The sequence below is a fragment of the Perissodus microlepis genome, chromosome 2, assembly GCF_051167445.1.
Source record: "Perissodus microlepis isolate ML-2025 ecotype Zambia chromosome 2, ASM5116744v1, whole genome shotgun sequence".
Lineage (NCBI taxonomy): Eukaryota > Metazoa > Chordata > Actinopteri > Cichliformes > Cichlidae > Perissodus > Perissodus microlepis.
This window is the reverse complement of record NC_140462.1, coordinates 3,667,202-3,689,598: the sequence shown is the minus strand read 5'-3', so window position 1 is coordinate 3,689,598 and position 22,397 is coordinate 3,667,202. Positions and strand designations below refer to the sequence as shown.

The window sequence follows — 22,397 nt, the reverse complement described above, 5'->3', positions numbered from 1 at the left end:
ATTTAATTGATGCATAATTAATAAAAGTCATGTTTAACTGTTCAATGCAAATTATAGAAGATGATTTGGGATGTTTAAGGGTCCCAGAGGGATCATTCTGTAGCTTAACACTGTAAATTATGATAGATTTTTATCACTCACCAGCCCCTTCTTTAGATACATCTTACTAATACCAGGGTTGCTTTAAATCTTCACACCACAGGTGGTGGATTTTGGTCCATACTGACATGACAGCATCACACCGTTTCTGCAGATTTTTCAGCTGCACGTTCACGGTGCAAATCTCCCGTTCCACCACATCCCAAAGGTGCTCTGTTGGCTTGAGATCTGTGACTGTGGAGGCCATCTGAGTACAGTGAAGTCACCGTAATACTGAAGAAACCAGGTTGATATGATTTGAGTTTTGTGATATGCTGTGAAATCCTGCTGGGAGCAGCCATCAGGAGATACTATGCATAACGACAAGATCAGCAACAATACTCTAGTAGGCTGTGGCATTTAAAAGATGGTCAGCTGGTACTACGGGACTTAAAGTCTGCCATGAAAATGTGGCCCACACCATTATACCTCTACCAACCTGAACATTAACAAAAGGTAGGATGGATCCATGCTTTCATGCTGTTTCTGCCAACATCTGACCATCCCAGTCACATGTTGCAGCGTTTTCCCAGTCTTCTGTTGTTTGGTGAGCCTGTGTGAACTATACTCTTAGTTTCCTGTTCTTAGCTGAAACGATTGGCATCTGCTGTGGTCCTCTGCAGCTGAAGCCCATCTGCTTCAAAGTTTGTTGTTCAGAAGCTCTTCTGCATACAGCAGGGAATGCAGAAGAGCATACAAGCCTCACAGCAGTCTATCTATTCTCCTCTGAGCTCTGACATCAACAAGACATTTTCAGCCAGAAACTGCGGCTCACTGGAAATTTTGTTTTTCAGACCATTGTCTGTAAACGCTTCTGATGCTCAGTTTGAACTTCAACAGGTCATCTTAAATCCACTGATGTGCTCTCATGTGATTGGCTGATTAGATCTTTGTATTAATAAGCAGTCAAACAGGCGTACCTAATAAAGAGGCTAGAGAGTGTGTATCTGTAAGCCATGATAAGGAAGCCCAGCAGTTGAACTAAAATTCTTCTTGTGCTACTGGTCAGCCATGTTGGAACATGTCTGAGATATTTTGAGCTGTTTTAACTACTAGTTGAATTAAATTAATTGTGTGCAGAGTACCAGTCAAGTTTGACAAACATTAAAATGTTCCACCGAATTTCATTAAAACAATATTGTTTTTTCCACACAAGTTAAACTTGTAGATTGGATCAGACCGAATCCGTGGCTGGAAGCTCTGATAGGAAAGCTTCTGTGTGTTCTTGCTTATTGCAATGACCTGAGCAGTGGTCAGATTATGCAGAAGTGCCAGACACTGCGTTTAGGGTTAAAACATCAAATCTCATATTCTGTTTGGAGGCTCATCTGTTGTCATTGATTGGCTGTAACAGATAAATGGCTTTGAAAATCTAAAATCCGTCTGATAGTTTTTGTGAGACTTAAAGATCAGTTGTTAAAAAATTGTGGCCTTTTTGATTCAAAGGGGAGGTCACATCAATCAGTTTGACGGGACAAGCTGAGACAATTTTACCAGATACAAGAATTACTTCCAGCTAATTAACACCTTTCCAGTTATTGCAGCACCCTCCAAGTAGTGACGTTTTTTGTTTTTTTTGATCTAGCAATACAAAGTTTGCTTTTGCTAAACTGCAGAACGGCTTTGATTGTGACCTCATTTCATGTCTGCCACTTTTCCCTGTGATTGTGATTGGCTGTGTGTGGCGCAAAAATCGATTTGATAACTTTAATGAGACATTTATGAGGCTTGCTCTGAAGATCTCTGTGCTGGTTTTTCTAAGGATTGGGAAGAAAAATTATGATTTTTTTTTTCTTTTTTCATGAGATAAAATGTGATGGAAATGCTTTGAACTCTGCTTGATCCAAGGAGTCCAACAGTACCTCGTTTTTGAAAACTAGGCACATGGTTCAATAGTTTAACTCCAACCGAATGGTGACGCCGGGGTGCTTGATGTGCATACATGAAAAGAATTATGAGACTGTCCACAGTTAATACTCTTTATTTTCAAAACTCTTTATTATATGATTCTGGGTGGCTGGATTTCAGAGAAAGAAAAAGGAGGAAGAAGATAAAGATGAATAAGAAATGACAGAAACAGCGGCGGGTCCTGTGCAGGCTTTTGTTTGTTTAGCTGCGCTTTAATAACAAATGACTAATGCTGTAATTTAAAAATTTATCAAAACCAACTCGGCTTTTAAGTCTAATTCCCTTTCTGGTCATCACTTGTATGGTGTATAATTATTTATAATATGGATACAAATTTCAATTTGAACAACATCCTTCTCACTAAAGAGCCATTTATCAAATGCTTTCCCCATGCAGGCAATTAGCTCCTCGTTGCAGGGGGCATCTATCACATTTCTTGGACTTGTTTTCCATCTTACTTGAATAAAACATCAGGATTTACACCCCCCACACCCACACACCACCACCCCCCTTGATCTGCATTGGGACAGTGTTGATAAAATCAAAAATACATCATGCTTTAATAGCTTTTCACAGTCTCCGAATGCTTCAGGAATAGTAGCACAGTGAGTGAGGAGTGTGAAATCCATTTTTCCAAAGAGTGTCTCCATACGCGTGATTCACAAACAACGAGTTTCATTTTAAATTAAACTGTCAGCTGCACATTATCTGTTTTAGACATTAACATCCTCCTTTCAGCTCAGCGTTTAGTCACTTGTGTGTTTTTAGCACTGATAGTTTTGCTACGGGATTTCTGTGTTCACTGGTCCATGTGCGCTTTACATTACTGCTCACATTTCCCACACTTCACCTCTGGCTCAGCAAGTCCCAACCAGGGGGTACATGTACCCCCTGGGGTACCTCTGGAACTGCCAGAGGGTAGACTGTGGAGTAGCTCAGCTAATTTGAAAAAAAGTTTAAAAAAAAATGCAACACAGACAGTATATGTGGGCAATTTCACCAATAGGTCAGCATGCTGGAACTTGTAAATGATGCTTCACCTTTGAAAGATATTTGTAGATATTTATACGGCACACATTACAGTGAGAGCGAGAAACAGGAGTCAGGAGCAGGAGTGATGCTAAGATAGCACGAGTGTAGATGTCACAGGGCGTGCGGGAGATTTATGAGCTCAGTTAGCGTTAGAGCAGCGGTCCCCAACCCCCGGGCCTTGGACCGGTACCGGTCCGAGGCCCGGGGGTTGGGGACCGCTGCGTTAGAGCATCTCCTCTGGTATAATGGCTGATAACCATTAAGGAGAAAAAAATAAGAAGAGGTTCAATATTAGGATGGTTTCTCTTCTCAGAAATCTCAAAATGGATCATGTTTTAAGTGGTTAAGGTTTTGCTGTGCTAGCTAATCAAGCTAATAAGTCAGCCTCAGGCATACAGCGGAGCTTTATGTAATTCCTAACATTGATCACTACAACAGAGAAACACGAACCTGTGACATGTTTTTGAAAATTCTCAAAGTTTTGAATGTGATCATAACATTTTCTGGAAACACACGTGAGCTACTGAAATCCTCCTGAGGTCACAACAGTGATATCAGACAGAAATGAGAAAATCTGACAATAATAAAGAATAATTAATAATAATAGAAAAGTGATGATTTTTTATACATTTCCACTATAAAATAATGTCAAAATCTATGATGTACTAAAAGTTCACCATAAATTAATAAAAGTTAATCAAAATGCAAGAAATTAAGTAGAGCCCGACCAATATATCAGTCTAATATTAGACATTTGCTGATATGTCAGTATCGTTAAGTCTGCAACTTAAGAAAACACCAGCAATAAGAAAAACGCTGCAAAAGCACACAAAACACAACGGAAATAGGAAAAAAAAGATTTCCAAAAAGCGTATGGGAAATGTTTCTGGGGAGACAATAATTCGACGGACCAGTTGCAGGAACCAAAACCTGCTAGGTAAGTGTGTTTTAATCTGATGATTCATATAACACTGATGATGGATTTTTAGGCTAATAGCTAGGCTAACACACTTACCTCTCATCTTTTCTTTCCTCACAAAACCGATAGATCCTCGACTTCTTTTAAGTGTCTCCCAGCGCAACTCTTAGCACATTTTGGTTCCTGCAACTGGTCTGTCGGGTTATTGTCTCCCCAGAAACACTTCCCTTGCGCTTTTGGAAATCTGTTTTTTCCTATTTCTGTTTTAATTTTTTCTATTTCTGTTTTCTTTTTTCCTGTTTCCATTTTTGTTTTTCCTATGTGGTGTTTTCTTAAGTTGCAGTGCATTTGGCCTCTCAGGGCCACCATAGAATCGGCATTTATATTGACCGATAAGCAAAAAACCGAAAAAGTTAAAGTAAGACAGGAGAAATACTCTTCAACCATGTATTAGTGACAATAAAACAAAATTAATTTTAAAATGAATTGTTGTATTATTCTAGTAAATAACTACAAATCTGCTTATATTTCACGTGTCTACAAGAAAGCATATCAGAAAATTGTTATTGGTCTGAAAAAATCCAATGTCAGTTGAGCTCTAAAGTGAAGTGTCTAATCGCCATTTAATATGTCGAATGAAACCTACACTCACATAAAACTACGCAACGTTAGCTCAAGAGAGAGGGAGAAAATGACTTGCGTGTGTCTCCAAACACCAGCTGGCAGGACGGGTTAAACGATGCCCCTCTCTAACAGTTCATGCAAGCACAGGGCCAACATGGGCATGCTTATGCTGTGAAGGATTTGCTTGCTCACGTCTGTTGTAATTGTAACTTGAACATGTTTGACAAAAATACAACGTTTTTTTCTGTGCTGGAAAGAAACCAGATCAGTTAAAGCACGATCTCAGGTGTGACTGCAGTGTAAAGAGGAAAAGCTTCGTTCCTGACAAATCTGATAAAAAAGCCTCAGTACATGTTTTTCCTAAATAAAATGCAAGCATAACAATACACCCCCCCCCCCCCCCGAAGCCATTAGGTTACTTCTGTCATACTCATTTCAAACACAGAGCCTGATAAACATCAGCGTTACCGTGTGAGCAATTGCTTCACTGTAAAGCTCTTCCTTCATAAAATCCAAGCCTCTGACCAGATATATACAGATAAGAACCAATCTGAGCTGACGGGCTGTTTTCATTCTCAGAAAAAAAAAAGAAACAGGCACCTAATAAGCTCTCAATCGTTGAATTTTGTGCACGTTATGGTTGTGGTATGGTCTGGGAACATGTGGCTACGTTCACTCTGCAGGTCTTAATGCTCAATTCCAATTTTTTGATCAAATCCGATTGTTTTGTCTGCTCGTTCACACTACAAATAAAATGCGACAGCAAACGCGCTCTAGTGTGAACGCTCAAAGCGGCCCGCATGCGCAAAAGAAGACGTCACACACAACGCGCTCTGTTTAGACCCAGAGCAAACAGTATTGTTTGACTGATGGCCTTAATATAAAGACTTCGGACTTTACGTTTCCCAATTTTTGCTTTAAGTTATTTTGTTATTTACATAATAATGTAAATAACCTAATAATGATCCTTATTGCTGTTTTAGAGGAGCGGTGCTTCAAAGGATAGTTGCAGATTTCTGTCAGAATCTGCAGATTATACAGAACAAATAAAATGTTCACGTTTCTCCAACGTTGTCTTCCCAACAGTTTCACTAACATCTACACTGGATGGCCAGGAAGCGTTCGCGATGTCTTCTCCGGAGCTGATAATTGGTGTCTGTCTTGTGTCAGTGACGTAAAAGACGGATTTAATGCGACTTGACCGTCAAACAGCAGTCGCTTTCTAAAACATCGAATATGTATCGGATTCAGTACCACATACGAAAGTGACCCAGATCGGATTTGAAAATATCGGATTTGTGCCGTTCACACTGTCAGACCATGATCGGATATGGGTCGCATAGGGTCAAAAAAGTGGGATTTGATGCGCTTTAGCCTGCAGTGTGAACATAGCCTAAAAGACACCTAATCCTACAACCTTGTAGCCATGAATTTATTAAGAGAGACCTCACAGTTATAAAAGATATGTCAATTGGTTTCTAAGGTGCCATGAAAAATGAGTTATCTTGTGTGAAGTCTGCTGTCTGTGTATAAACCAAGGTCGGGGCCAGTGAAAGAAACACTAACGTGCATGTGTAGTGAGCTGCACTCATGGTTCAGGAGCCACAATTAATATTATAACACCTGAACTCCACAAGTTGAAATAGTTTGCTAAGAGAAAAGGATTTGAAATGCGCTCTAATAGTAACCACAGCTACGGTTAATCACAGGGACTTCAGATCTTTGGCTGTGGTTGTGAGTCAGCCAGCAAAGACTGACGCAAGCAAAACTTTTGAATCAAACCCAAGTCCGGCAATATCTTTCAGCCTGAAAGTCTCGATGACGGTAAAAATAATAATAAAAACCGATGAAATAAGATTAAATAAGATTAAAATAGAGAGGAAATAGTTTTCTTGTTAATCTGGAAACATTTGTTATGATAACTCAGATGATAGCGATGATGATCTCGCAGCCTGAGATCAAAGGCTGTAGTTAGTCCCACGAACTCGTTTTAAGACCAGAGGTGATAGATCTTTTAGAGCGGTGGCCCCCAGGTTGTGGGATGCTCTCCCTCCATCATTACGTTGCCTTGATTGTATTTATTCTTTTCAAAAGCAGCTTAAGACTCATTTATTTAGATTGGCTTTTAATTAGATTTGTGCTGTATGTTTGATTATTAATTTATTTTATGTATTTCTGTTTTATATTACTGTGAAGCACTTTGTGGTATTTATCCTGTGAAAAGTGCTATATAAATAAATTGATTTGATTTGATGATGTGTTCACTGAGCACGCATGATTTCCTCTGTGCTGAACAAAAGGAGATTCATTTGAAACCAGATATTTTCATGTAAAGACATAAATTAAATTGACAGCAAAGCATGTTTAGCACTGTTGGCTCACAGTGAGAGGTTCCTAGGGTTAAAAGAAAGTTAATGTTATTTGTCTCTGACATTCTTAATCTAAAAAAGTTTAATTCCTTAAATTAAAAACAAAAAACTGCTCATTTCAGCTCCTTTCCAGATGCCCTTCCTGACATAATTCCAAAGGAATTTGTGTTTCCTCCTGGCATCAAACCAGGAATCTTTTACTTGGATAAAAGTGTAAACCCCTATTGTGACAGTATGGAGTGACGAAGAGGACCCAAAATGCAGACACTAAGGAACGTGGAAGAAAACTTTATGGGCTCAAAATGTGGTCATAAATATTTTGTACTTGTAAAAAAGATTTGTATGTGTAAAAAAGATTTGTGTGTGGACAAAAACCCCTGCAAGTTACAAGTATGAATTTTGACCCTATTTTTCTTCCTTTCATCTGATTGGTCAATGTCATGTCAATCACAAATGTAACAATCCAATCAGAGAACAGATGGGTTTGGCTGTCGGAGGGGCGCTTTTTTTGAACTGCAGGTCTTTGAAGGGAATAAATGCCCTTTTACATGCCAACCCAGCGTTTTCCTTCATCACCACGAAGGAAAACAGTCTGTGGTCGTCCGAGTTTGGTGATTTTTGTGTCACAGGTCTACGTGTTTAATATAGGGACTTCCACAGCCTTTTCAACAGCGCTGCGGACCGCGGGGTGGGGGCGGGCAGTGTTTTGGAAATGACAGTCTTCATTACAAAGCTTTCTTCGTTATGAATTAGCATACATGTTTTTATTGAACATTTGAAGAACCAGCAAAAAAAACCAGAAACTCTTGTAGAGGACATAAAGTCAGAGATAGAAAAGACAAGGAGCAGGTGCATCTAGTACAGGTAGAGCTGCTGCAAAAACCCACAGAGCCCAGCAGCCAGCGCAACAAATTCTGGATCCTTTGCTTTTAGTTAGCAGTTAGCATTAGCAGCACATCCTGCGTCCGATGTGAAAGAACTTTTATGCTGCGCACTGTGACTCACAGCAATGGTCCCGGGTCAGCCCTGACTTTGTGTTAAACTAATCCTAAAGTAATAATGGTATTTCTAACCACTGATATAGCACAACTTTATCCTTTCAACAGCTACTGAAAGTTAGGGGACCTAGCTGCTATCGGATATTTATATAGAGATCCTCCAGCTTCAAACTGTATTACCCTTCAAGGACCTGCAGTTCAAAAAAGCGCCCCTCCGACAGCCAAACCCATCTGTTCTCTGATTGGATTGTTACATTTGTGATTGACATGACATTGACCAATCAGATGAAAGGAAGAAAAATAGGGTCAAAATTCGTACTTGTAACTTGCAGGGGGTTTTTTGGGCTAAGTCCACACACAAATCTTTTTTACGCACACACAAATCTTTTTTACGCACACACAAATTCTTTTTACACATACAAATCTTTTTTACGCACACACAAATTCTTTTTACACATACAAATCTTTTTTACAAGTACAAAATATTTATGACCACATTTTGAGCCCATAAAACTTGAATATTAACAGAAAGCGAGCCGGTTATTAAGGCTGGGAAAAGATTACAAAACAAAAGGCAGAGGTGAAGCTAAACAATAACCTAAACTGGGGAAACTGAAGATAAACATAAAAATACCAAACCATGAAACTTGGTGTGGATACAAAGATACAAAGATACAAAGATACATGGAACATGGACAAGGGGAAGCAAAACTAGACACACTGCACATAGGACAAGGACTTTCGCAATAAAACAGGAAACAGAATGGAATGCAGACATGACAACACGAATGTGATAACATAGGACACACAGCATGAAACACATAAAGGGTGAGGGAAGCTTAAATACAGGGGTAGAAAACACAAGGGGAAATCTAATAAACAAATGAACTTAGCTAACTTAAGGAACTTAAACATCAACATCAACATCCAAAAAAACTAAAACTTGAAACGCTGGGTCAACAGACACAGGAACGTGACAACTACACTATTTAGCCAATTTCTTTATAAAGTTTATACAAAAATAGGAATGAATTATTAAAAATGAACATTTGCATATCAATTAAAACAGCCCATGCAAGTGTAACACATAAAAATCAATGTGACTCCCTAATAATGAATAATAAAGTTGAACAAACAAAAACAAAGGTAAGCTGAGCATGTCAAGGACATAAAATCTATCATCAAATTTATGAGAAGGCCCTGCATTATAAATGGGTTTCTAATAGTGATTTAAAAGAAGCCACTGACCAAGCAGGCCAGAGTGAGTCTGGCAGGTCGTTCAACAATCGAGGAGCCCAAACAGAAAACGCTCGATCGTCATTTATCTTTAAACGTGAGGCTGGAACAGTTAGTGGGATCTCAGGCTGCACACAGGTCGGCACAAGAACAGCAGCTCTAGTGTGCACTCTGGAGCCAGGCCGTGAAGGGCTTTAAAAGGAGTCAGTAAAATCTTAAAATCAATTCTGAAACAAACGAGCAGCCATCGTAGACTTGTTCAAACTGACCTTGACGCTGCATCCTGAACAGTTTGAAGTCTATTCATTGATTTCTGATTGATACCTCTTTAAAAAGGCCATTACAATAATGCAAAAATGACATAAAAGCACGAATTTAGAGCCAATCCAGAGTTTTCTTTTTCAGTGTACAGTGTGTATTTCAGCAAAAGTTAGTTTATATGCTGGTGACAGGAGGAGGATGGGGGCTGAGTGCTGACTCAGTCTGTCCCCTGAGCCTTGACTTCTCTGGAGCACGAGCATTACTCACTAAATTTTCTCCAGTATGTTGTTACAGCTGTGCGTGGCATCGTGCCATCCTATAACACCGATAGTATCGTCTTTGCTCCTGAAGCCGTTTGCTTATTAAAAACTCCTCGCGATCATAATGAAAGCAAAAGCCCGATCTCACATTAGTCCCAGCGCTGTGTGCAATTCCATTGATTTGTTTGCGGTGCATCTCTACACCATGTTTGCACATGCTGAGCCCGAGATGCAGGTGTACCAGTGCAACCAAGTGTGGGCTGCGAGGTTTGTGTGACTCGTACTACTGGCCGCCAGCACCCCTCTCTTCCTCTGAGAGAAAGGCACAGGCTGCCCGGTGCAGATAAAAGTGTGCAGATATTTCTGAGTTGCCCCGCTGAGGCAGACTTTATCTGCAGACTCTCCTGTTGGTTGTGTTAGTCGAGCCCTGGGTAATATTAATACCCCACTAATGAGCACCTTCCTTGAAGAATCCGGAAAACAATCGGCGGGGATGGGGTGGGGCTGTGTCGGCGTGCGTGCTGAATCAGTCCTCTCCCTTGTGCCACAACTTCCCTACGGCTTCCCGAGAATGCTCAAACAAAAAGGAGAAACGCAGCTCCGATCACATTAATCATGGCCCGTGGAAGCACCGGCAATTGCTCCAGGCGCACGAGAACGAAAGTATCGCAGGAGAGGAAGATGTGGAAGGAGAGAGTGGGGTGGAAGAAGCAATGAGCTCAAATAGGTGTGTGTGTGTGTGTGTGTGTGTGTGTGTCTGTGTGTGTTATATTCCCTTAAGCACACAGTAGGGAAGATGGCTAGTCAGGGAAGCTGTGTGTTGGTAAATGCCTAGTGCAGGAGAACTCAGCCATCTGTGACTGTCAGGAGTGTGTGTGTGTGTGTGTGTGTGTGTGTGTGTGTGTGTGTGTGTGTGTGTGAGTCTCTAACACCATCCTTGGATGACAAGGCTGTATTGATTAACCCTGATGGTTCCGTGTTGCAGCCGATCAGCATTTCAGTGTGTCAGCACGCGTGCGATAAATGAGCGCGTGCGCTGTTGTAAGATATGCAAGTGCTTGCAAAGAGTATATTATGTAGGAGTGTGTTTATCATGTTAATGGGATTAGGTGCATTATGCAAAAATGAATAATTGCATGAAATGATTCATTTTTGTTTATGCTGAAAAAATCTGTGTGCGTGCATGCACTTCTCTGTGTGTGTGTGTGTGTGTGTGTGTGTGTGTGTGTGTTATGTGGCCTCGGTTAGCTCCAGATGAAGATGTCCGTCGCCGCTCTTTCGGATCCCATCAGTATTCAGCAGCAGTGATGCCAGCCTTTTCACTTAAAGGGGAGCTGGGCGCAATTAGCTGTTAACATTACATGGCAGAATTAAGCCCGGCCAGTATTCCCCAGGGAAATTAAACCACCGGCAAATCATTAAACCACAAGCTAAACATTAACAGCCATTTGCATTTTTATTGCACCTGAAAAGAATGTGCCCGGTCCGTTATCTCTGAGAGACAGAGAAGGACTCCTTGTTTATTATTGTTATGTTGTCTCTGGTGTGAAACACAATGGCATTTATACGGGAAAGACGCAGCAAAATGAGAGGCTGGAGGTTTGGTTTTTTTTGGAGAGTTATGATTACAAATTTGAACATGGCTGGCAGAGGATACAATGACTTGTTTGTTATGCAAATCCCGGTGCTTTCATCCCTCCCAAAAATAAACAATCCCAAACAGATGACAATTTGCAGAGGCGCTCAGCTGAGTAAGGCCGGCAGTTTGGTACTGACAGGTTCTTAGCGTCTGCAGTGTCACCGCTGCTTGAATGAAGAGGCTTTTAGGAGCAGGAAGTGGGTACGGTGCCACATAAGTGGTGATGAAGAGGTTCTGGGGAGAAGTGAGATCTTCCTTTCTAATCTCCTCTCTCTCTTGGGCAGGTGAGCGGGATGTGCGGACAAACTCCTCAGCGGGCCTCTCGCTCCGTCGGATCCCCTCCGGCCGCCGCAGCCCGTGGGGCTCAGCCGTCATCCTCGGACCCCGACGAGACGTTGGCAGACCTCCGCAGGTGAGGAAATCGGGCGCCAGGACAAGACCTCTTCTTATGATGAAGCGGTTCTCTGTCTCTCCAGGGTGCCATGGGGGCAATTTTTTTTCCCTGACAGACAAATATTGCCCCTGAAGCTGTCGACAGGTCCGCTCCTGCTTGCGCGTGATGCTCTGGCTCGGTCTCTCTCCACTTGAGTGTTTTTTTTAGCACTTCTGATGCAGTAACAGGCTTAAATGAACAGTGTAATGACGCCCAGCAGGGCTGCTGGCCTCAGCAGCACAATGGCCAGATTAATGTCAATTAGGAATAGAGACACTGCTCATTTTGGCCTCTTTTATTCTCTCCTTCTCCAGGGGGATCTAATCGAGTTGCTTTCGCTGCTATCAAGCTGAATTCCCTCTCTTGCACTTTCCCTGCCTCCTTTCGCTTTTTCTGCTGTTTTCTGCTCCGCTCACTGATGATGGTGTTAACTGACGTTTGTATTCTTTGCCTTTATGTTTCAGGGACTTCATAACCAGCCTGAGAGGCTTCAGCTCCTTTTACAGTGGTCTCGGGGAGGCCTTATGCAGCCGCGAGCCTGCTCCAGTGAACCACTCCCTCTGCTGGAACGGGCAGGAGATGACAGACAGGTAAGGCGGGGGTCTGGTTTTTGTTTGCAGACTGCGAATCAGCACTTCACAGTTTATTGGCTCTCTCTAAATGATCGCTTATACAAACACTTTGCTCCCATTCTTGAATTCCCAGCCCTCCAGCTTCACATCTAGGAGTGTAGGTGAACTGAAGGGCAAGTTTTCCCAGAGCTGATGAGCTTCCCACAAGGCCCCCCCACTCCCACCGTCTCACCCACTGAGTGCGAGTGTAAATCTTGACTTTGGCTCTATGGGATGTTATTAATGTCAGGAACACTGTCACCTTCTTCTCGCTTAGTTAATTGCCGTTTCGATCGCTCTCTCCTCCTTCATCCAGCGTCTCCTGTGCACCCCGCAGAACAGCATTCGGTTTCCACAATATTTCATTTCACCCGTCCTTTGGCTTCACACATCACAACTCTCAGCGCTCTTTCCGCCTGCACCGTCAGCTGGCCCCGATTTCAATTTGGCTCACATAGTTACAGATATCATAGGATTTTTAGGCTTTTAAATCATGTGTGGAATTAAATCAGTGTAGATGCACACATTTTAGTATAAAAGCACTGGGGGATGATTTAAGTCTTGTTCCCAAGGATGAAGGAGAATAAGTTCAGTACTTCTTGCACAAAGATATAAAAAAAAGAACCCGAGTCTGAGGAGGAGATATCAGGCTGGCAAGGGGGCAGAGCTGTCCTGAGGGGATGATTACAAGCTGGACCAAGCAGTGCGACAGGAAGGTGCAGGGGAGGCAGGAACAGGAGACAAAATGATGGAGAGATTACAGTGTCTCGCGGCAAGCAATTCTCCATGTCACCTGCGAGGGCATATGTCTGCAGATTCACTCGGGTGCATTTTCACTCCGAGATTTGTTCTGGATCATCTTCCATTATCTCCAGAGATAGGACCTTCTTCAGAGCCAAATGTGGCATTCATTCAGTGCATTGTCTCATGCAGATAAATTTAGACCGGGTGGGTGGGGAGGATAAGCACTGGAGGGGTCGGGTGCTGAATGTCTCTGATACTTGAGGAGTGATCTGTGGAGCTAAATGAGGCGCCTTTTATCGGGCTCTGTTTACCATCACACCTGGAAGCCAGATCAGAGGAGGAACACTTTTCACCACATCAAAGAGCGTTACCGTGCTAACTGTGATAAAAACGTAACGCCGTATCAACTCAAAACATTCCCTCTTTTGGATCTACTGACAGTGTAAATTCATGCGTGTGTGATAAGTGATTCAAAGATAAGATTCGGTGTCGACCGTGAATGTTTCATTTTGGGGACTGTGACGATGGAGACTGAGAGGAGGTCAGAAGATATCATATTTAAAGAGTTTCAGCTGCTGCCATGTTGATTTTTGCAGCCAGAAATAAGCAAATGTGGTCCAGAATGGATAGCAGCAAGACTGAAAGTTAAGGTTTACAAGGTGGTAGTGAGACCTGATGCGATGTATGGTTTGGAGATGGGAGTGACCAGAATGGACAGCAGTAGAAATGAGACTATCAACCTGGGAAGGTTTGAACATGTGCAGAGGAGGGATATACTGGAGAAAAGGTGTTGAAACTGGAGCTTCCAGACAGGAGGAAAAGAAGAAGACCTCAGAGAAGATTCATGGATGTAGTGAAGGAGGTAGAGTGAGATGAAAACAGGAGAAAGGACATAAAGATAGAGTGCTAAGTTAGCTGAGTTAGCTGTCCCTAGCCAGCTTAGCTAGCAAGCTGCACCCGTGAAGTACAGACACTTGCTGCAACAGGCACCAGCAGTATAACACAGATAGGTGGAGTCGAGCTCTAGGCCACAGCCCAACTGTAAGCCTAAATCCACATGGATGGGAGCCGGATTCAAGTGGCCACTAAAGGAACTGCAGTTTTTGGGGCTTCAACTCTGTTTTCAGCCTCAGTGGCTGCCACATGCTCCGTGCCCACTGTCATCCTTTAGCGTTGTGTTAAATTATAGTTGTCTGAGAGCCTACAGCACATGCTATGCTAAATGTCTTGTGAGGCCTTGAGTTGAGTCAGATACGACTCTTTATGCTAACACTCTGCCAGCGGCAATGCTATTTAAATATATAGACACTTAAAGAATAACAATTCAATTTTATTTATATAGCGCCAAATCACAACAAAAGTCACCTCAAGGCGCTTCATAGATACAGAGAAAAACCCAACAATCATATGACCCCCTATGAGCAAGCACTTTGGCGACAGTGGGAAGGAAAAACTCCCTTTTAACAGGAAGAAACCTCCGGCAGAACCAGGCTCAGGGAGGGGCGGCCATCTGCTGCAACCGGTTGGGGTGAGAGAAGAAGGACAGGATAAAAGACATGCTGTGGAAGAGAGACAGAGATTAATAACAGATATGATAACAGAGCCTAATGGGAAAGTTCTGTTTTTAAGATTGTATCTAATTTATTTTTAAAAAACTGGTTCTACTTAAAGAGGTGAAGAAAGTTGAAGTATCACCAAAGGTATTTCCATTCTTTCTGAGGAAAACGTGAATTCCCTCAGCAGATTTCATTTAATTGTGTAATCAGAGTCCCCAACTTTTCTTTACATTAGTGCCAAACTGGGTCAATAAAAAGCAGAAATGGTTTGTCACACTCTGACAGACTCGACTGAATTCATGACAGCTGATGTGATGTGGTACATGTAAGAATTACTGTGGCCCCAAAGATATCATAGACAATAATGCATATCTGTATATATGTTTTTTCAGTCACAGTTGATTTAAAGCAAATGATTTAGTACCTCCGTCAGCTATGGGTCTAAAACAATTTCACCCCACCCTGAAACATTAACCTCATGGTTTAAAGTTAAGGCAACGCGATCTTCATAGTCAGTGTCATGTTTCGTCTTTGCATGTAGGGTAGCAAAACCAAATTTTACGGCAATCCATCAACAGTTTCTGAGAAAGTTCAACCTGGACCAGTGCAGACTGGCCAAGAATCGAGATAAGTCGTTTCAAGGAGCCATTAAAAGGGAACCATTATCCTCTCCCTTAGAGTCTCCCATGTGAATATGCTGTTACTGAGGTGGATGCTCATATTACAAATGGTCAGTGTTTCAATGGTTTCAGCATATGTACAATAAAAGCTAAGGCTTTAAGGATGTTTGTACCTGCCATGTGAACGGCACCGTATGACAAAGTTAACGTCAGACTGTCGCCAGACTTTCTGCCGGTCGTGCACCGCTTTTTGAAACCTGCTGCGTTGTACTGTTGCTACGGCAGCTAGGATGAATAAAACGAGTGCATAATTGTGTCAGTTTTTACCACCATTTTAATGATACATCAGTACAGAAGAGCAGAGCTACTGATGATGTAAAGTAAGAAACTCCGCCCACCTGCTGTTCAAACTTGTCATTTACAAGGGGTCAGCCAGTTGGAAGAAATTTGGCTTAATTTAGTTTAAAGGACAGGGAAGGATTGAGGATTAAAGAATAATGAGGATTATGTTGAAGTTAGAATCATGCAGCGCTCCAAAAATAAAAGTATAGAGCATAATGCGCCCACTTTAATGAGACTTAAGTTCACCCACCCGCTGCTCCATCACAGCTGTTAGTATGAACTCTGAATTTTGTGTTTTCTCAGTGCGACATTAAAACAAAGGAACAGTGTTAATAATCACGTGTGTGTCTGTGTGTGTGTGTGTGTGTTAGACAAGATTCTTAGGCACAGAAAAAGGTGTTTGTATATACGTGTGTGTGTGTGAATGTGGCTTGTAGTAGGAAGTGTTCTTCTACTTCTGCGGGTTATTTTGCTGCGAGAGGTGGCAGCCTCACACTGGACCTAATGGCAGCGTGGCAATTGGTGATACATTAGATTAAGTTATCGCAAGCATGAGCCGATGTGATCAGCTCTGCTGGCAGCGAACAATAACACAAGCAGGATTGGATAACGAGCCGAGAGTCGACAACTGAGACTATCGGCGGTGAAAAACGGTTTAACGGTGAGACACGCTAAATTATATTGTGGTAAAATTATCTGACAGGCACTTATCATGTGAAACACTAACCTGCCTCGGCTTCTTATCGTCACTCAGAATCTCCCCGTCCTAATCCTCCCTCCTCTTAACCATATTTCCTCTTTTCCTCTGCTTAAGTGATCACACGTTTTTCCATTATTCATGTGATAATTAGCAGCGAAGAAGGGATGAGATCATGGATAATAAGAAGAATAAATAACTGGGGAAATGTAATTTGAGTTTAATGAAAAGTCTGACTTGGAGGAGAATGAAAGACTGATGAAAAGAGACGGCAGCTCATAGGTGTGTGTGTGTGTGTGTGTGTGTTGGGGGAGTGTGCACACAGGGCTGCTTAAAAGAGAGAGAACAAAGGATGACCTCATACTTTACACACAAACACACACGTGTGCACAGATTCTTTTTTCAAGGCCCCTTTTTCACTCTCGCTAATCTATTTCCTCTAAAATAGTTCGTCCTTCATCTTTTCAAACATTTACAACAACACGGCAAACAACAATTACGCTGCAGCGTGACATCCGCTCTCCACTGCGGCACCTGAGAGAGACATGTCTGATTCAGGTTCACCTAAACGTGCTCGTCTCACTCAAGCAGAATTAGCTGGTCTCATCCTTCCGAGCGTGCGGTGAGGAAGGGATTAAACCCTCGGGACTGTCAGAAGTGAAAAAAACACACCTGCAGGAAAGTCTCAACATGAAAGAACAGCTGTGGAGAAATCTACCTTTCAGACATCGCAGCTCCTCCTCTTCATAGTGTACACAAGTGTAAACAGAGCAGCACTTCCTCAGTCGTACATTTATGCATGTAAGAGCCTGCCCGTGTGCTGCTTCTACCTAAATATACCCTCACAGCTAAGGCAGGGCAAAAATACATCTCTGCTAATGTTCTCTCATTAACTTCAGATGATTAAAAAGCTACTAACTGAGCAGATAATGTGCATGAAATTAATCAGCAGCCAAACTTTACATGATAGTTCAAGATCTTTGGGGATGTTGTCGGCACCCTTGAAACACTTAAAAATGTCAAAGAAGGTGGTAATGTAACAGCCTGCCTCTTAAAGGCAGATGTTCAGAGTTAGCATGTGATGGATGATGAATTGCAGCCTTTATAACTATATTAACAACATTAAGCTGTCTTTAAACAGCAGATCTTAGATAAATATCAACCTTTTTCCATTGAGGGAAAAGTTGGTTCTTTGGTCAGAGCTCATTGACAAATGAGTTTTTTAGCTCAGGAAACTAAAACCCAGAAGACCTGCGATTCCTCTTATCAACACTAGATGGTAATAAAAGCCCTGTTTGTGTCTTCCACAAAGGTAGCTTAGCCTGAAGTCACTGAAGCTCTTCAGAGTTTCATAAACATAAGGCTTATTTAAGCATTTTCTTCCCGTCCTTTCAGATATCCTGGGCCCGGCCTAAAACGACTGCACCCCAGCTCAGAGTCCAGGAGCAACAAGCCGCCTGAGCCGGTCATCAGCCAGATCATAGACAAACTCAAACACATCAACCAGGTGAGCTGTGCTCTTTTATTTCCTTCATGGTTATAGCTCCGGCTCTGCAGAGGTGGGATAGTCCACTCTCCCATTAGCTCTGCTTCTTGGCTCACAGCTGGACACTGATTCCCAAGCTGCTGGAGGCCCTGCTCTGCAGCTCCTGTGGGGGTGAGCACAAGCCAAGCAAAGGTTTTAAATGAGGATGCTTTGTTTACTATTTTGCCCTTTTTAAACACAGCAAAACACTTGTGACTGGAAACTGCTTTAAAAAAAAGCTCTTCCTGGACACAAATTCTCCCGCATGGCAGCCAGAATATGAAAGGATGCGTGTCCTCCATCCACAAAAGGCCCAGCTGTCATCAAGGCCGAAGCCCTTGTTTTTTTCCCACCACTTCCGCTGGCATGTAAACCACTGTCGGGGCAGGCTGGCTTTGTTCAGAGATGCAGGATCGAACTCACGTATCAGCCCACAGATCTGCCGGCACTTCCTGATTCTTGGTGGTTGCACTTGTAGCTGTCAACACTTCCAGCTGACTACCCCTCGCCCCCTCCCGCATGCATACACACATATGTGTGCGTGTTAACACGAGTGTGTTTGAGCTTTAGGATGTTGTAGCCCTGTCAAGGTGGATTCCCCTGTTTAAAAGGGAACCTGGGAGATCTAAGAAGTAGCTCCGGACCCTTCTGCACTCCCCGCTGACAACCAGAGAGCCTCAAGAAAAAACAAAATTCAGAGGGCTTTGGGTTGAAACGATGTAATTCTATCATTTACTTCCACAGTATCACTTCATTCATATGTGTCAGACGCCTCCTGCTGCCTTCAAACGCCACCATACCTGATTCATCCTGGCTCTACATACATTAGGCAGTTTAAACGCTCATTCCTAAAAATGTGGGTCTTATATTTTTTTATAGCTTTGGCCATCTTTTCTGTGAGCTGTGAAGACGTTGGACTCACCAGAGAAAGTTCCTGACATTCACTGGGGAAAGAAAAACTGTTTAACCATTTTATTTGGTGCTAAAACGCAAAGAAAGCATAAAATGTCAATAATAATCCCTCAGTCGAGACCAGGATGGATGTTTTGTGTAATAATTTCAGTGTAAAATCAGTGTGATCACCTGACTGTGCATTTTTTGCCCTTTCAGCCTTCTTTGGAGCAATTTTGTACACTATTATTATAAGTAGGAGTGAGAGCCAAAATAAAAGCCAAGCTGTAATAAACCTGAATTATCCTGTAAGCTTAAAAACACAGGACATACCCTTTAATGTAATAAGCCTTTCAAAACTTCCTGCATCGGCACAGATAAACAATTGTAGCCATATGATTACAAGCAGAGCTGCTGCAGTGCAGACTGTTTACCGTGTGGATCGAGGTCCTGATAGGCTTTGGATGAGATTTTGCAAGAAAATGCAGTTTAGTGAAATGACTGAGCTCACTGTGTTATAGACATTGAGACAATCCCTTGGAAGCATGAACTCAGTCAAGTCATATGTTCTCAGTAACCTAATTCCCATTTCTAATTGGCTCCCATGTTGCACTGATGATGTGGCAAACATGTGGACGTTTATGGGTTTTGATTCTGTTTACACAATCAGTTAATATTTATGCAGATTGACCATTCGCAAGGGAGCTTTTAGTCTCATATCTGATGACCGTGCAGCAGAGTCAAGCGTGTTTCTGCTTCGGCTCCCCTTCCCTTCAGATCTTAACTTCAATGGCCTGGATTAACATCTGACAAAAGAATGACTGCACTTGATTGCATATTTCATGTGCAGTAAAACTGTTCATGGCTCACAGCCATGCTTTCCCTCCCCCCTTTTGTTGCAGAAATTGGTTTTAAAAATATTAGTGTAATCCTATCACCATTATACTTGGGCGTGCAAAATGACAGGAACACCTTGTAATGTTGTGCAATCTGCTGCAACAGTCCTGCTGTAAATCAGCCCACTGAGAAGTATTGGAATTTTAGGGGAAGATGACTCGCCGAGTTTATCTTGATTGTAATTTGTAATTTTCTTGTAACATCTCTTATCAAAACATGAAAGTAATTCGTTTTCGTAAAAATAAAATTACTTTTGCTTTAGTTGGAGCTCTGAGACACAATAAAAGTGCTAATCTGCACAATGTCCATTTGCCTGACGTTGTTGTTAACATGGTAATAGATCTAATGTTTATTATTGCCACTGTGGATTTTTTTTTTTTGGCATGTTAGTATGGGAGCTCAACCAATAAACTGGTAGAGTGATGTTAATAATGGGCGCAGACTCTAGAATACTGGTTATACTGTGGCTGCAAAACCAGCACAAACTCTGACCCCTCCACCGCTGTGCTTGACAGTTGGTAAGAGATGTGCTCTGTTCGCTTTTCTCCAAACATGGCGCTGTGCACTACGGTCACACATCTGCACTTTGGTCTCGTCTGTCCAAACAACATTGTTCCTGTGTTTTGTTCAGATGGAGCTTTGCAAATATAAACCATGCTGTCATGCTCTTTTTGGAGAGAGGAGGCTTTCTCCTGGCAACCCTTCCAAACAGGCCATACTTGTTCAGGGGTGAATTTGCTGGACCGTCCACATATCTGAACGCTTCAGACCAGGAAACTGCAAAACCCAAACTGCTCACACTTGCTGATTATCAGTTAATGATCAACGATTAGCAATGCCTGGCTGCTACTTGCAATGTATTCAAGTTTTCACAGACTGCATAGAATTGTCCGTCCATTAGGGGCCAGTATTACCAGTTAAGACTTTACTCCCAGCCACAAATGTTAACCCCCTGGTTGAGCTAGAAGAAAAAGAAGGGGATCGTCAAAGTCCTTCGGCATACCTACGAAATACATGAATGCATACAAACCTTTTACCTGCTAATTAAAAACAGTTGCCAGACTCAGTGGGATCCTTCCTTTGGGAGGCCAAGAATAACAATTTGCCAAATTTCAAATCTGAAACCAAGTTGTGTGACTTGGCAGCATGACCATACCCAGAGCTACAATGCTAATATGTTTGAAAGGATACCTGCCAACAGGGAAGGATCAAGTCCCTCTTCAACAGAGAGGCACAGCCTTAAACATACTTTCTAATCCTGCTAAATGTTTATTGAGTATACACCGCATTTCATGGTCCTGCTCTCTGCTTGCATATTGTAAACAACCACCGAGGGCACTGGAGAAAGTGATGTTGTTCAGTTAAAAGCAGTTTTACAAGGTCTCCGCCTCCCCGCCAGTTGAAAGACCACCAGTTCCAGATGATGCAGGGCTAAAAGCAACCAATTAACCATGTGATATGAAAGAGTGGGGCCATGGCTCACAGATAATTACTTTCATCTGCCCTGTTTATATGCAAAGTGTATGAGGACAGGCCAACGGTGAGATAGTAATGTTGCGTAATGGTCCAGGAAGGCAAACAGCGGAGTGCCATGTTGATTAAAACCTGCTTGGCATTCAGATGAATGTGCACATGTAAGTCCTGGATATGCATTCAGCTCTGCACGCTGGACAGGGGTCGCTTGCATACAGTCCTCTGCAAATCCTATAAGGCTCTTTTCTCCTGTGCACGTTTTCCATTTGAATGAACATTATTCTCCTTTTGGCTGGAGCAGCGAACATGATCAGCGGTTCTTCCAGGTCGTACTGACCCACTTTCAAACAGTGAATCGGTCCCAGACCATAGTATGTAAGACTGTGTCGTAAAATATACACTCTCCAAGAGCGAGAGGGAACGTGGGACCCCTCAAAAAATCGACTTCCTTCCAACTTAAATCCCTCTGATGTTTCATTCTTCGACTCTTAAGTGCTCCGTGACGATGGCCTTGTGAAATGCAAGTATGCGGCGGAAATGTGTCATTTCTCACGTTGTCAGTGTTGATCAGAGTATCAGCAGATACAGAGACAGTTTGGCAGGGGACCCCTTGCCTTTGTGCCTCTGTGAGGCTAAACTAAACACAATAAGAAGAGGAAAAAATTCAGAACCGGTCGCCTCAGCTTATAAAACAGCGTTTTCTCACGCCTGAACCAGTTGATGTCATGACTGAGCCGTAGCCAAGTTTAAAGTGAGCCGCACACTATAAATGGATGAGGAGAAATGGCTTTCTCCTTCAGTTATTGCTTCCCGACTTGGAATCTTTAAACAGTGCGGGACTGTGAGGAGCCACGGACATTTTTGTGCATGCAAACACTATGTGTAACAAATTCCCGTGTGAGGTCCTGTCTGTATATGCAATATGAGCTGATAAAGACGAGAGTGCTCGAGCTCGCTCTCTCCCCGGCTCTGACGTCAGGTTGGAGATATTCTTTTGATGCCAGACTGGCGATTCTTCCTGGTTTTCTTGCTGAGAAGTGGACTGTGCGAACGTGACTCTGCATTAACACTTTCGTTTTTCGTGAAGTTCTTGCGCGCAGGGGACGTAGGGGCGTTAGCGCTCCTAAATTAGAACATATTATATTGATGATGTGTTCTTGTTCTGAGGGGAATAGTTTGGTTTTTTTTTTTGTTGTTTTTTCTGAACATCTGTTTAACTTCCCA

General features: G+C 42.4%; 1 protein-coding gene across 1 annotated transcript in view; it reads left to right on the top strand.

Moving 5' to 3' along the window:
• Window positions 1-22,397, top strand: part of gpc3 (glypican 3) — a 133,589-nt gene that overhangs the window by 78,217 nt on the left and 32,975 nt on the right. Inside the window, exons 4-6 of the mRNA XM_084940568.1 lie at window positions 11,669-11,796; window positions 12,282-12,407; window positions 17,783-17,894. Coding sequence (XP_084796694.1) covers window positions 11,669-11,796; window positions 12,282-12,407; window positions 17,783-17,894 — 366 coding nt within the window. The remainder of the gene's footprint in view (window positions 1-11,668; window positions 11,797-12,281; window positions 12,408-17,782; window positions 17,895-22,397) is intronic.